This window comes from Caretta caretta, chromosome 7, assembly GCF_965140235.1.
Source record: "Caretta caretta isolate rCarCar2 chromosome 7, rCarCar1.hap1, whole genome shotgun sequence".
Classification (NCBI taxonomy): Eukaryota; Metazoa; Chordata; order Testudines; family Cheloniidae; genus Caretta; species Caretta caretta.
Window position 1 is genome coordinate 85,785,137 of NC_134212.1, and position 12,769 is coordinate 85,797,905.

The following is a 12,769-nucleotide window of genomic DNA, read 5'->3' on the forward strand; positions in this document are numbered from 1 at the left end:
GGATCATCACAAGTACTCAAGATTGAAGTCCTCAGTTTACCCAAACCACTGATTTGTAGTTCCCATTCAGTCCTTTGATTGTTGGGCCTGACAAGTATGCCCATGGTTACAGTGTATGTTGACCTCAAGGAACTGCACAGGGACCACCAATTCAGTTAATTGAGGCTACCAGACAGCTATCCAGGAGAAATGACTTTCAGCCTCTAGCAGCCTGCTATAGATTTGGTGAGCTATGTGGAGAGACAGCAAAATGTTTAATAACTGTCTACTGTCTGAATGAGGGCAGGTCAAGACCAACAGTTATCTCCAGTTAGTGTCTCATCTCATAGCAGCAGCTATGAACCTATGGAAAAAGACGTTCTGCTAACCAATTTAGAATGAAAGCACCTGTGATGAGCACACGGCACAAACCCCTCTACATTTGAATTTGTCTCTAGTGCTAGCAACACGATTCTATATGCCACAGTGCAGACACTTCCGACAGCAATGGAAGGGTTTTTTCCTTCACTGTAGGTAATCCACCTCCTTAAGCAGCAGTAGCTAGGGTGAAGAAGAAACCTAAGGCTTAGGTCAGCATAGCTACAGCGCTCATGGGAGCGTGCCACTCAAAATGTTAAGTGTAAACCAGGCCTATAATGGGGAGACCTTGTGTGTAATTGTTTCTATTTACTTATGGAAATTATTTTACTGTTTTTCAATTTTGTTTTTCCTTGGTTTGTGGCTTTTTATTACTATTAATTAGGTGGTTTGTTCCTCAATTTAGGTGGAAATGTTTATTCTTTTCTCCATTTTGTTTCAGCTCCCCCACCTCCTTCTTATTTCAGAGAGTTTATTTTCTTATTTTCAGAAATATTTTCAACAATCTGTGTACTGAATATGCTGGCATGGACTCATCTCTGTGGCACTGAGATGCAGGACAGCAGAGGGGAGTGTGGCTCTTAGGCCAGAAAAGGTAGCTATCTAACTACATACACACTAGTACATCAATTCAAGATTTAAAATTATTAATAACTAAAAGTATAATCAAAGAGCTCACAGGCTGTACTACACTTAGGTTTTAATCTGTGAAACTGAAGAAATCATGCTTTCTTGCAGACTTAGACTGCGTCAAGCTTTAAGCCCTCATTTTAAAGGTTATACGGTTGATTGTTCCTGTTGTAGACTTGCTAGTTTCTCTCTGATGAAACGATCTGCTTTATTGCAGTCGCTGGGGATTTTTTCTCTCCAACCCGTTCCTCATGATGCAATTCTCCCAATCATTTACACAAAGCAGCCACAGAGTTCAGGACGGACGCTAGGACCCCGCTGATGGGCTGCAGCTAGCGTCGGATTGTTTACCTAGAGTTAGCTTTATACGTGCAGAATTCACCGTGTCCCCTGAATTCCCATAAGCAGAATTGCAACAAACAAATGAAGTTATCGACTCGAATGATCAATAGCATGATCAGGCATTCAACCCTTTCCACCATTCCCTCTCCCCCACCCCCACGAAAAAATCAGTAGACGTAAAGGAGGTGCAATAAACTAGTTTCTCAACAGGCTTTAAGGACTAAAAGTTAGGAAAACCATGCAGGAATGTCCTGACCTTGATTGTGCACGAAATAATCCAAGGCTGGAATGTGTAAGCTCAATGTACAGTTGGAAAGGCACACGTTTATAGTGTGTTAGGGATGGGAAAAAATCTTTAGGATTTCTGAAAATAAACTCATACTTCGCCTCTCTATAAGATTGCATCAGAAACAGTTGATGAAAATTACGGTTGCATCTTTCGTGTTCAGTTGATTAATGGGTTTTTATACATACCAATCCGAATTCATCGTATTCTTAAAAACCCAGTACTGAACCCCAGTACTGAAACACCTACCAGCAAGGAGATTTTTATTCTTAGACTGGAGTGGGTTGAACTGATTTTATATGAAGCGACCACTTGTCTTTGTTACAGCACCTAACAACCGATATTCGAAGGTTTCTTTCACGTTACAAATGGCTAACTATGAACACAGATCCCGTTTCTCCCAAACTGCCCGAAGAGTGTCCGTCTGAACGCGTCTTCCTTTGGAAAAATCATCCAGCAAGACAAACACAGCATGATACTGGGGGATGGGACGTGTGGGGGAGGGGCGGGGGCACAATTAAGGTGAATAAAAGTTGGCTAAAATAAGTAACACTTATTCTTCCTATCACCACCCTCAGCCTTTCAATCTCCACGGGCAAAAGGCACCCACTTGCGCTGGGTCCGACAGTTAAGCGAGGGCTCAGATCCCCCAGTACGATGCAATGCGACTTTGTGTAGCCCAGGCTATAGCAGCTAGCTTACAGCAGACACGAGAAGCTCATGCTTTCCGCAGTGAACGAGCCTTTCGGGTGCCCGGGCTCGCTCCGTGTCATTCCCCAGCCCAACCAAGCCCTGAGACTCCCTAATAAACACCCCCCCTTCTTCCCTCCCCCTCAATCGTGTCACTGCGCACCCCCAAGGTCCCCCCGCCTGCAACTCAGACTCCATCCACACTGGGGGGCGGGGCCGGGCTGCTGTAACCGGGCAGGAGAGAACGCTGCGAACGTGCGCCTGCCTGCCATTGGCCGAGCCCGCCACACACTCCCGGCTGGCGACTGGTGGCTGCGGCACTGGAGGCCGGGTCGGGGTTTCTGGCCGAGCAGCGAGGGGGCGGGGGCGGCTCCTGAGCTGTCTATTTAAAGGGCTCAACAAGGCGAGGGAGGGGGACACCAGCGCCGAGAAGGGGGAGCGCGGAGCGTGCGCGGGCTGTTGCACAGCACTACCCTGGCCCTTACCAGCATCCCCGGGAGCCTTCGACTACCTCTTCCCCCGCCTCCGCCTGCTCCCAGCCCGGACCTCGCGGCCCTGTAAGTATCGCGCTGGGATTGCCTTTCGTGTCGCTGCCTGTCCGGGACACAGCGCGCCGCTCCCTGTCATTCTCCCCGCGGGTTGTTTCGCTAGATGAGCATCGGTGTAACTCCCCCCCCCCAAGTGTAGCCCGCCCCCATCGGTGTAAACCCCCCCCCCCCCCCCCCCAGGCCGTGCGTTACTGACTCTCTTTCTGTGCTGGCCTGGGATTGCAGGACCCGTCTTTTGTGCTGATCTCCGCGTCCCCGCTTCCACTCCGGAGGGTGACCGTCCGCCGCGATGCCAGGCGTGTGGGACAGCTTCTCTTCCTCGCTGCCTCCCATTCCAGAGCAGAGAGAGAACCAGCCCTCACCCATCTTCTCTCGGGGAAAGAGCTGGCAGCAGGAAGTGCCCGATCGCTGTGTCCGAGCGGAGAGCTCCGATTGTGAATCCCTGGACAGCAGCTTGAGCTGTGAAGGAGGTACGTACTGTAGATGTGAGGACTGAAAGGTCACGTTCTTTCGTGTTTTGAGTCAAATTATAATGAACAATTGAGGATGGCATTATCCAAATTTAAGCAGGGCCCACACGTCCTAAAAAATAAAATCTAAGTTTTTTTTTTCCTAAACTGTGTCCAGTAAATATACTTTAAAACACAATTAAAATAGCAAAATGAATGTACACGATAATTGTAATTCAGTAAAGCTAAAATACACAATGGGAGAGGTTTAAGTTTGATAAAAACATTGTCCCATAAAACTCTAGCAGCCCTTCTCTCCCTATCCCACAATACTGTTGTTTATCACCTAGTACTGTATATTATTCTCTCGCAGAAAAGCTGCTTCAGTTCATAAATTGATCAGTTTTCTTGCCCTTAACATTTGGTCCTTTGTAGCAACTTTTACTAGGGAAAAAGAACAGGAGGACTTGTGGCACCTTAGAGACTAACAAATTTATTTGAGCATAAGCTTTTGTGAGCCACAGCTCACTTCACAAAAACCAGCTTAATAAACTGGCCAATACTGACCTGCCTTCTTTGATTTTCATTCACAGATGCAGAGTACCTGGATGAAGTTTCTCTGCCAGACTTTGACTTGTTAAATGACCCTGAAGACGAACTCCTATGTAACGATCTCATGAAACTAATCCAAGTCAGTCTGAACAAAGCCAACATCAATTCCAAGCGCTGCTCCAGACTTGTGATGCCAAGCCAACTCGTCACTCAAGTCAGCAAAGAGCTGCTTCACCTGGCTTATAGTGAGCCCTGTGGCCTGAGAGGTGCCCTCATTGACCTGTGTGTTGAACAAGGGAAGGGGTGTCACAGTGTGGGGCAGATTGCAGTGGATCCGAATCTTGTGCCTACTTTCCAGCTGACCCTTGTGTTAAGATTGGACTCCCGGCTCTGGCCTAAAATCCAGGGACTTCTTAGCTCTGGGACTTCTTTCACTCCAGGCTTCAGTCAGTCGCTGAAGCTGAGCACTGGATTCAGAGTCATTAAAAAGAAGCTTTACAGCTCTGAGCAGTTGCTAATAGAGGAGTGCTGAAGGCGCCTCATAGAGGAATAACCGATCATTACTCTTTAAACTGGCGTAGAGCACCAGGAGAAACTGGCGTGACAACTTACTTAAGTGCTTTGAAAAAGTGAACATAAGCTGGTTAAAATGTGGCAACTGTTTAGAGCCTCGGTTAGTTTGGAGCATGACTGTACAATTATAGAAGGAAATAGTCCAAACAGAGAGGGAGGGCAAGGAGGAAGCTTGCTGGAAAACAAAACTGCATCCTGCTTCCCTCACTCTGAGTGGGCATAGATAGCAAGTGAGCGCTAGCTTTAACCTTTCAGTGATTGTAGGACAACTTTTTATTGTACTGACTTCTTCAGTTAGTCTTGTGACAGTGCTGATGCCAGATGCAGCAGCAGGGCTGCTTTGGGGGTAGACAGTCTCCCTATTCCTGGCTGATTTTTTTTTTTTTTTAATAACAAAATACATTGTAATCAATGTTGGGGTTTTTTGCAGGGGGAGGGTGGTGCATGTGTATGAGTGAATGGTGGTTAAACTTAGGTCTAATGGGACCAAGTATATGTATTTGGATCAAAGATGATGCTCCACTACTGACATTAGGGCAGCTATATATAGACTTCAAGGGAATGCAGAAGCAGGAGTTGTTGGGTTGTTGTCATCACTTCATATTTTTGATGCTTGAAGAAAACGCTGCTGGGAGCTGCTTACAGCACTCCAGTACTGCATGCCAGAGGGGGAGGTGTGACGTGATGCTCGCACCCTCACAAACAACCTATATGATATGCCATGGAGTGCTCCTGTTGAGTACAGTTTACATTAATACACTTGATGTTCGAGTGCAAGCCTTTCTATGCAATTGTATTGTTTTTTGGGTGTGTTTTTTACTTTTCTAATAAAACCTTTCTAATTAAAACGAGACAAGCTGTCAGTTTCTCCTGTTTAACATATCTGAGCAATATCATTTTAAAGGTAGTGGACACTTCCCCTCACTTTGTAGGTTTAGAGTATCTTGCATCAACCATGGTGAGGGCCGTGTCCTGCTTTACATGCACAGTAGTACCTTAATCCATTACCAGCAGCACTGATCTTTCAGCAGTGCTACTGAGTATGAGTAAAGGTGGCAGAATCTGCTTCTTAACGTAGCTCAGATACCCATGTGTCTGGCATTTTTGGGAGACATTTCTCTTTTCCTTCTGCCTGCCAGGATTCTTGAACTATATGGTCCCAGAACTATGTGCCTCAAGTTCCTCAACCATTTGAAATAGTAAAGTATAGTATTAATGAGACGTACAATCATGTCAATTAATTTCTAATTGCAGGACATTTAAAGTTGATAGAGGTAAATCACTCTAGTGAGCAAACACAATAACTAAAAGCTAGTCCTAGAGCACCCACATGAGCTCTCACCATAGAAGATCGGTGCCTGCCACTTTAGGGAAGAGCTTATGACAGTATTAGAGCAGTGGCATAAGAACATGATGCTCTGATTTCAAGCTTATCAGTAACAAAGGGATAAAAAGCTATTAAAAAACATCCTGCTTCTGCATGAGGCAATATACCCACTCCCCTTCTCTTGGCAGTTCTTAGCCATCTTAAATATTTTCATTTTGGAAATACCCTTCACCCATAAAGATACAGTTGTAGGGAAGACTTGGTTTTTTTTACGTGTTTAAATGTAGCTGTATATAGGGCACTTCAAACACAGCACTGATTAATTTGTCTTCTGGTATGTCTAAACTCACTGAAATCAATAGGATTACACCAGGGATGAATTTGTCCCAAGATCACTCCTCCAAGGAGCTTAAACTCTACATTAAAAGATAACACCACCGATCCTGAGAAAGGAGGAGGAGGGGACACCTTTCTTGAAACAGGAGTGAGGTTAAAGAAAGCTGATAGTTCCTGTTGTCTAGTTTCATATATTTCTGGTTAAGTTTATATGACTGGGTCTTTTCTGTCCCTCTTATGAGGATTACTTCAGCTCCTAGAGAGATTATGAAAGGAATCTCAGTCTATTGGGATCACCACAGCTGACTGATGTCCTCTGTTTCTAACAAAATATTCTAGTTGAACTCCATGGTGTTACCTAGTGAGGCAACTGAGAAATAACACACAAGATTGTATTTGTTTTTTTATCAGCCAGCCCAAATTTCACATCATGTTAGTGTCTGTGTGCTGTAGCATGGGATAGAACAGGGATAGGCAACCTGTGGCATGCATGCCAAAGTCGGCATGCGAGCTGATTTTCAGTGGCACTCACACTGCCTGGGTCCTGGCCACCGGTCCAGGGGGCTCTGCATTTTAATTTAATTTTAAATGAAGCTTCATAAACATTTTTAAAACCTTATTTACTTTACATACAACAATAGTTTAGTGTTATATTAAAGACTTATAGAAAGAGACCTTCTAAAAATGTTAAAATGTATTACTGGCACGCAAACCCTTAAATTAGAGTGAATAAATGAAGACTCAGCACACCACTTCTGAAAGAAGAACAGGAGGACTTGTGGCACCTTAGAGACTAACAAATTTATTAGAGCATAACCTTTCACTTCTGAAAGGTTGCTGACCCCTGGGATAGAAGTTTCAGTCTGTATTTTAGTCCCTAGCATTGGGAAGGCAATGTGCTTTCCCCTTGGGGGAACACATTTCTCTCAAATGCACCTTCTGAGCAACACTGAGGGCTCAAGGGGCTGTGTCCATCCCTCCTTAAAGATCATCATGACAGGAAGCCTTTGAAATGGTGCAATGGTGGTGCAATGAAATACTCCTCAGGATCCTATTTCCCCATTAAAACACAATAGTCACAGTACAGAAATGGGCATTAACTGAGCAAAATTCTACCCTAACTTACACCCAGTAAGTGGCATTGGGTATAAATCAGGATATAATGTGGCCTATAATCTTTAATAGGATACGATTACTTTCAGAGTAGCTGTAGCAAATAGCCATCACATTTGGCAACCTGATTGTCAGAAATAGATGCCATTTTTTTCTTAGCAATGTAAACTGCGCATCTATGGCTCAGATATCGTCAGTCTGGAGATAAGGATTTGGGTTAGTTGATTTGTACTTTACGTCTAGCTGGTTTTTGAAATGGGAGGTGAAGAGTACAAATGGGCCACAGCCAAGGGACTGTAAGCAGAAGAAAAGATGCCAGAATAGCCACCAAGAGAAAAGACAGAATCACAGAAAGACAAGTTAGGTCATTCTTATCTTTATCCCCTCCTCCAGTGCAGGATTGTTGCCCACAATACATTGTCCAGTGCTTTGTCCTTTTATCCAAAGGCATAAGACCAATTACATAAGCCTACAATTATAACTCAAAAATCTTGCACCAGTGCATACATTAAGTTGCTTGACAAGTTAAGAGCTAAGCAAGATGGATCAGGTACAGGATGAAGAGGATAGAACTGGTTAAAAAAAATCCATTTTTGTTTTTTCAATGGAAATTGGCTTTTTCAATTAAAGGGGAGTTTTCACAAAAAAGTCTGTTTTTGACCCAAAAAAATTGGATTTTCATTTAAAAAATTGGGGAATACTCCCTGTGTAAATTACTACTCAGTGTGAGTAAGGGTGGCCAAGTCAGACTCAAAAGCAATATCAGAATGTAGAAATTTAACATTGCTTTTAAAGGTTTTCAAACAGTTGTCGTCCCACCCTGACATTTTACTAGCTTGGCCCCTCCCCTTTGATAAATTCTTAGGCGTTAGCGGGGGTCCCTCAAATGTCTAAGGAGCTTCTGTCATTTTTCCAGAAGCAAAATATCCACACTCTGGGATTCTGAAGACACAAACTTCTGAATGGGTTCATAGCACACAAAATACTAAACTGAGGAAAACAAATCAGGTGGCTCTTGGCTGCAGCAAGCAAGAACAGAGTGTTAGGTAATCAAAAGCCAAGCAGGTCTTGGCAGGAACCCAGGAGGCCGTGCCATGCAATCTGAAATGGACATTTCTCACTATGGAGAAGAAAGAGGATACAGGCAGTCCAAGCCAAACACCTCACTTCTATGTCACCAGCTGCTGACTCCTAGAACAGCCAATGGATTAGCAGCCAAATCATAGGGGCCCAGCCACTAGTTCATTAGTCAGGATCTACTGCAGCAGGACCTACCCAATGTTGCATGAAACCACGTCAGATTTCATGAAATAGTGGGACAGAAATGAGGCCATGACTACACTAAGGGTATGTCTATACTACCTGATGGATCGGCGGGCAGTGATCGATCCAGCGGGAGTTGATTTATCGCGTCTAGTCAGGACGCGATAAATTGACCCCCGAGTGCTCTCCCGTTGACTCCAGTACTCCACCAAGGTGAGAGGCGCAGGCGGAGTCAACAGGGGAGCCTCAGCAGTTGACTCACCACAGTGAAGACACTGTAGTGAGTAGATCTAAGTACGTCGACTTCAGCTACATTATTCACATAACTGAAGTTGCATAACTTAAATCAATCCCTCCCTCCCACCCCCGCCCCAGCCAGTGTAGACCACACCTAAGGTAGCTTTCCTGGTATAGGAACAGGGGTATACTATATCAGCAAAGCACTCCTAGTGTGGACGCAACTTTACTGGCAAAGATGCCTTCTGTACCAACATAGTAAAACCATTCCTGAACAAAACAAGCTATTAAACAAAACATGCTGGTAAAAACACAGCTTTGCCAGTATAGCAGCATCTACGTCAGGGACTTCTGCTGGTACAGCTATGTTGGTCAGGGATCACACCTTTTCTCACCCTGACTGACCTAGCTATGCTGGCAGAAATCAGTAGTGTAGAGGTGGCTTGAAAAAAGGATATGTTTTGCCAAACTGTGTTAAAAAGATTGGTCCCTATTGACTTCAGTGCGAGGTTTGCTAGAATAAAGAGTAGAGGATTGGGCTCTGACTGAAAATAAGGTTGTACCACTGTACGGGGCAATCTTAGCAAACCAGTAATCACGCTTGCCTGAATCACGATTGCTTATTGCTAACAATAGCCAAGCCAGCAGGCCATACCGAATCACTATTGCTTATTGCTAAAAGTAGCCAAGTCAGCAGGCTGTAAATTGGCCATGCAGCGGCCCTAGCTTAACCAAGGCAGGAGGGGAGGTTTGGGGTGCCACAGAAAGGGCAGCTTGACCCCATGTCCTTCCTGCTAAGAATGTTGAAATTGCTGATATATGTATTTTAGAAAAACAAGAAGTTTGTCTATATGTGCCCTTGGGAATGTGTCTGGCAGGGCATCAAGGTATGCACACTGAAAAAAACACATCTGGTTAAACTGATGATCAGAAGGAAACCTCTTGCTTGACCTTTAAAAACTGCTTGTTTAGCAAGTTTTCTTTAAGTGGTACGTCATTGTATTACTAATGTACAAATAAGGGGGGAAAGTTTGAGGTAATGGACTCTTCGGGAGGGTTTCTTCAGAGACACTCCCTCTGGACGCATCTTGGGGTCCCCACCAGCAGACAGAAGTTTGGCCTACAGAAGCCTGTCGCTGTGCTACTCGAGAGCCACTCTCAGCTTCGGTAATTATTGAGGGTTGGCGGTTTTTTTACTAACCTGTTGCGGACATGTGTAAGTGCTTGAGACTAAGTAAAGTTTAGCTTTAAGTGAAAGCACTCTTGTGTTGTCCTGTTTGTGCCAGCCATCTATCGGTCGGACGGCCGTATCTCCCTTGATTTATTTCCTGACACCACCTCACACAGAGTAAAAGTTACCAATAGCTTTGGGTTGAAAGAACTGCGGGTAACACCACTATACTGGTATAAATAAAGTGATACAACCCCCCTGGTGTGGTTGCTATTATATCCATAAATGTACTTATACTGGTATAGCTCACTCCTATATGGGAAGGAGAATAAGTTCTACCAGTATAACTGCATCCACACTAGAAGTTGCACCAGCATATCTATGGACGTTAAAAAACAAATAAAATAGAATAAAAAAATCACCCCCAAACAACATAGTTATACCAGTACAAAACCTGTGTGTAGACCATGCCTAAGGGGAGAATAACCTGTAAATATGGGGAAGGGGGCACTAGGACATACAATACATTTTTACGGTCTTCTTGCAAAAGATTTTTAATTCTGTCTGGAGTATGGCGGATTTATCTCTATTTTCTTACATGCCCTTTCCAAAACATCTGAGCTCCTCCTCACGATTTCTGTAGTGCTGATTCCTGTTGCTAAGACAGGACATGGCATATATAAATCCAATGTCCATGTCATATAGAAGAGATTCCCCTTTGCCAAAAAGCATACAGGTAAATGTAGCTAATAACGGAACAGGCATATTGAACGGCTATAGTTTCTGTGCACCCAAGTAGAATATTAAGAAATACTCAGGGAAATCCTTTGAAACAAATACCAGTTAACCCTTTGCTAGTTTCAAAACACAGACATCTATTGTTCCATGAACTGGAGCAGTTCATGGGGGGAATCAGCATATTACATCCATCTGCTAAATAAACTTTCAGTTTACCAAAAAGTAAATAGAACATTTACCTTAAAACCACAGAATACCTTAGAGGGATACCAACATCTTGAAATCTAGTCATTCAATTTTTAAAAAGGGATTATAGTAGTTTCAGGTCCTAAACCTGCCCAAGTTCTCCTGCTAACGTTTGTGGTTTTATAATCACATTTTTAAACGTTTCCTTCTACCCCACTGCTATGTGAATGACCCCCCTCACACAACAGAGAAAAATGACTATACACAAGAAAGCTCACTGTACACAAAGTTCTGTCAAATGCACAAAGGAAACAAACTAAAAAAATGATCACACCCACCGACCCACCAACTTCTTTCAGAAATAATCACCTTAGGTGTTACTTGTGACAATAGCAGGTCCAACATTCTCAGACAAAAGTATGATTTTTAAAGTAGTCTTTTAAAAGAAGAAGTCATTTTGTCTCAGTGAATAGCACTCTTAGCCCCGGCTGATGGGTTCAAACTGGACTTGACCTTATATTCAATTCTCATTTTTAGATATTTAACACCTTGGAACCAGGGCTGTACCTTGTATTGTGTCTTATCCTTTGCAGAATACACAGCTGGCATGTGGAGCCAGATTTTCAGAAAGAGCTTGCAAGATCTATATATCAAGCGTTCAGCACCTACAACCCTTCTGAAAATTCTGGCCACAGTAAATAATAATGATAGTAATTCTGACACTGCAGAATTTGGGAAAGGATGCTATACTGATAGGCTTGGCCTGCACTAGTTCCACCAACATTAGCAATGCTGCGACCCCAAGCATAAATTGGTATCCAGCTCCCATCTGAATTTTAAGCACTGTGTCAACCTTTGTGGTGCTTTCCTATCGATAAGCCACTGAGCTGAGATTCCCTTTGTAACTGCTAGAAGGGGTGGGAGGAGGGGAGAGATAAGTGCTCCCACTTTCTCCTTTTTCCTTCTGAACAGCAGCTGTAGGGATATAGCATAATTTACACATCCCAATCTGAACACTCCCCTTAGTCTTCTGCTCAGTTGTGCAGGTGACAGATTGTGTGCAGCATTGGATAAGAAAGACAACAGCCTCTGGTGAAACAAGAGAGAGGGACTTCTGCTAGTGGGGTGGGTGGGGCAGTGGTGGCTAGTGCTGTGTCTACCCACTATGCCTTTTCCCCCTTTCGATAAAGAGATTGAAAGTGCTGCCTCACAACTTCTCTATAGTCTTCTCCCTCAAAAATGTAGCACCCAAGGCTATGTGTGAGCTCATAGTTATTGCTGCATATGTCTGCATAGCTCTTGCACTACTAATATCTAACTCCCTAAAGCTCTTTGTGATACCTTCATGAGAAGTTGCTGCCTAAAACTAAATTCTAATCCTCTATATGAAGCTACCATAGAGATTTAACAGTGTTCACTCTGTTCTCTCATTGATTCATAGATTTTTACGGCTAAAAGAGATCGTTATGATCATATAATCTAACCTGCATAAAACAAGCCATAGATCTCACCCAGTGATTCCTGCATCAAGCCCAACTTGTGACTGAAGGATAATATTTTCTTTAGAAAGACATCCAATCTTGATTTGACAGGAGATTATTATATATATATATATATATATCAGTTAGGGATTATATATGGCAACTATTGCTAGATTCTTATCAGACACAGAGAATGAAAGAACTATTAAATACTGTAAATAGATACATAAAAAGCCTTCAGAGAGACCTAGCCCATCAGTTATGTAATGACTGATGACAACATGAAAATGCATAAGAACATATATTATTGTCTCGGGCCTTGATTCATGATTAGTAATCCATTGCATGATCTGATGATTTATGTAGATGTGTTAAATTTGACCAACCTGGCTGATATTGACAGTGTATCTGGAAAACAGATATGATTAAAATCAAGATTAACTAGACAACCTGTCTGTATGCCTATGATGGGACTGTGTTTTGTGAGCTA

General features: G+C 43.3%; 1 protein-coding gene across 1 annotated transcript; it reads left to right on the top strand.

Moving 5' to 3' along the window:
* Positions 1–2,724: 2,724 nt before the first annotated feature.
* Positions 2,725–5,283, top strand: DDIT4 (DNA damage inducible transcript 4). The gene is made up of 3 exons (XM_048858787.2): positions 2,725–2,862; positions 3,079–3,323; positions 3,896–5,283. The coding sequence occupies exons 2-3, from the start codon at positions 3,143–3,145 to the stop codon at positions 4,384–4,386; spliced, it is 672 nt and encodes a 223-aa protein (XP_048714744.1). The 5' UTR covers positions 2,725–2,862; positions 3,079–3,142; the 3' UTR covers positions 4,387–5,283.
* Positions 5,284–12,769: the final 7,486 nt, after the last annotated feature.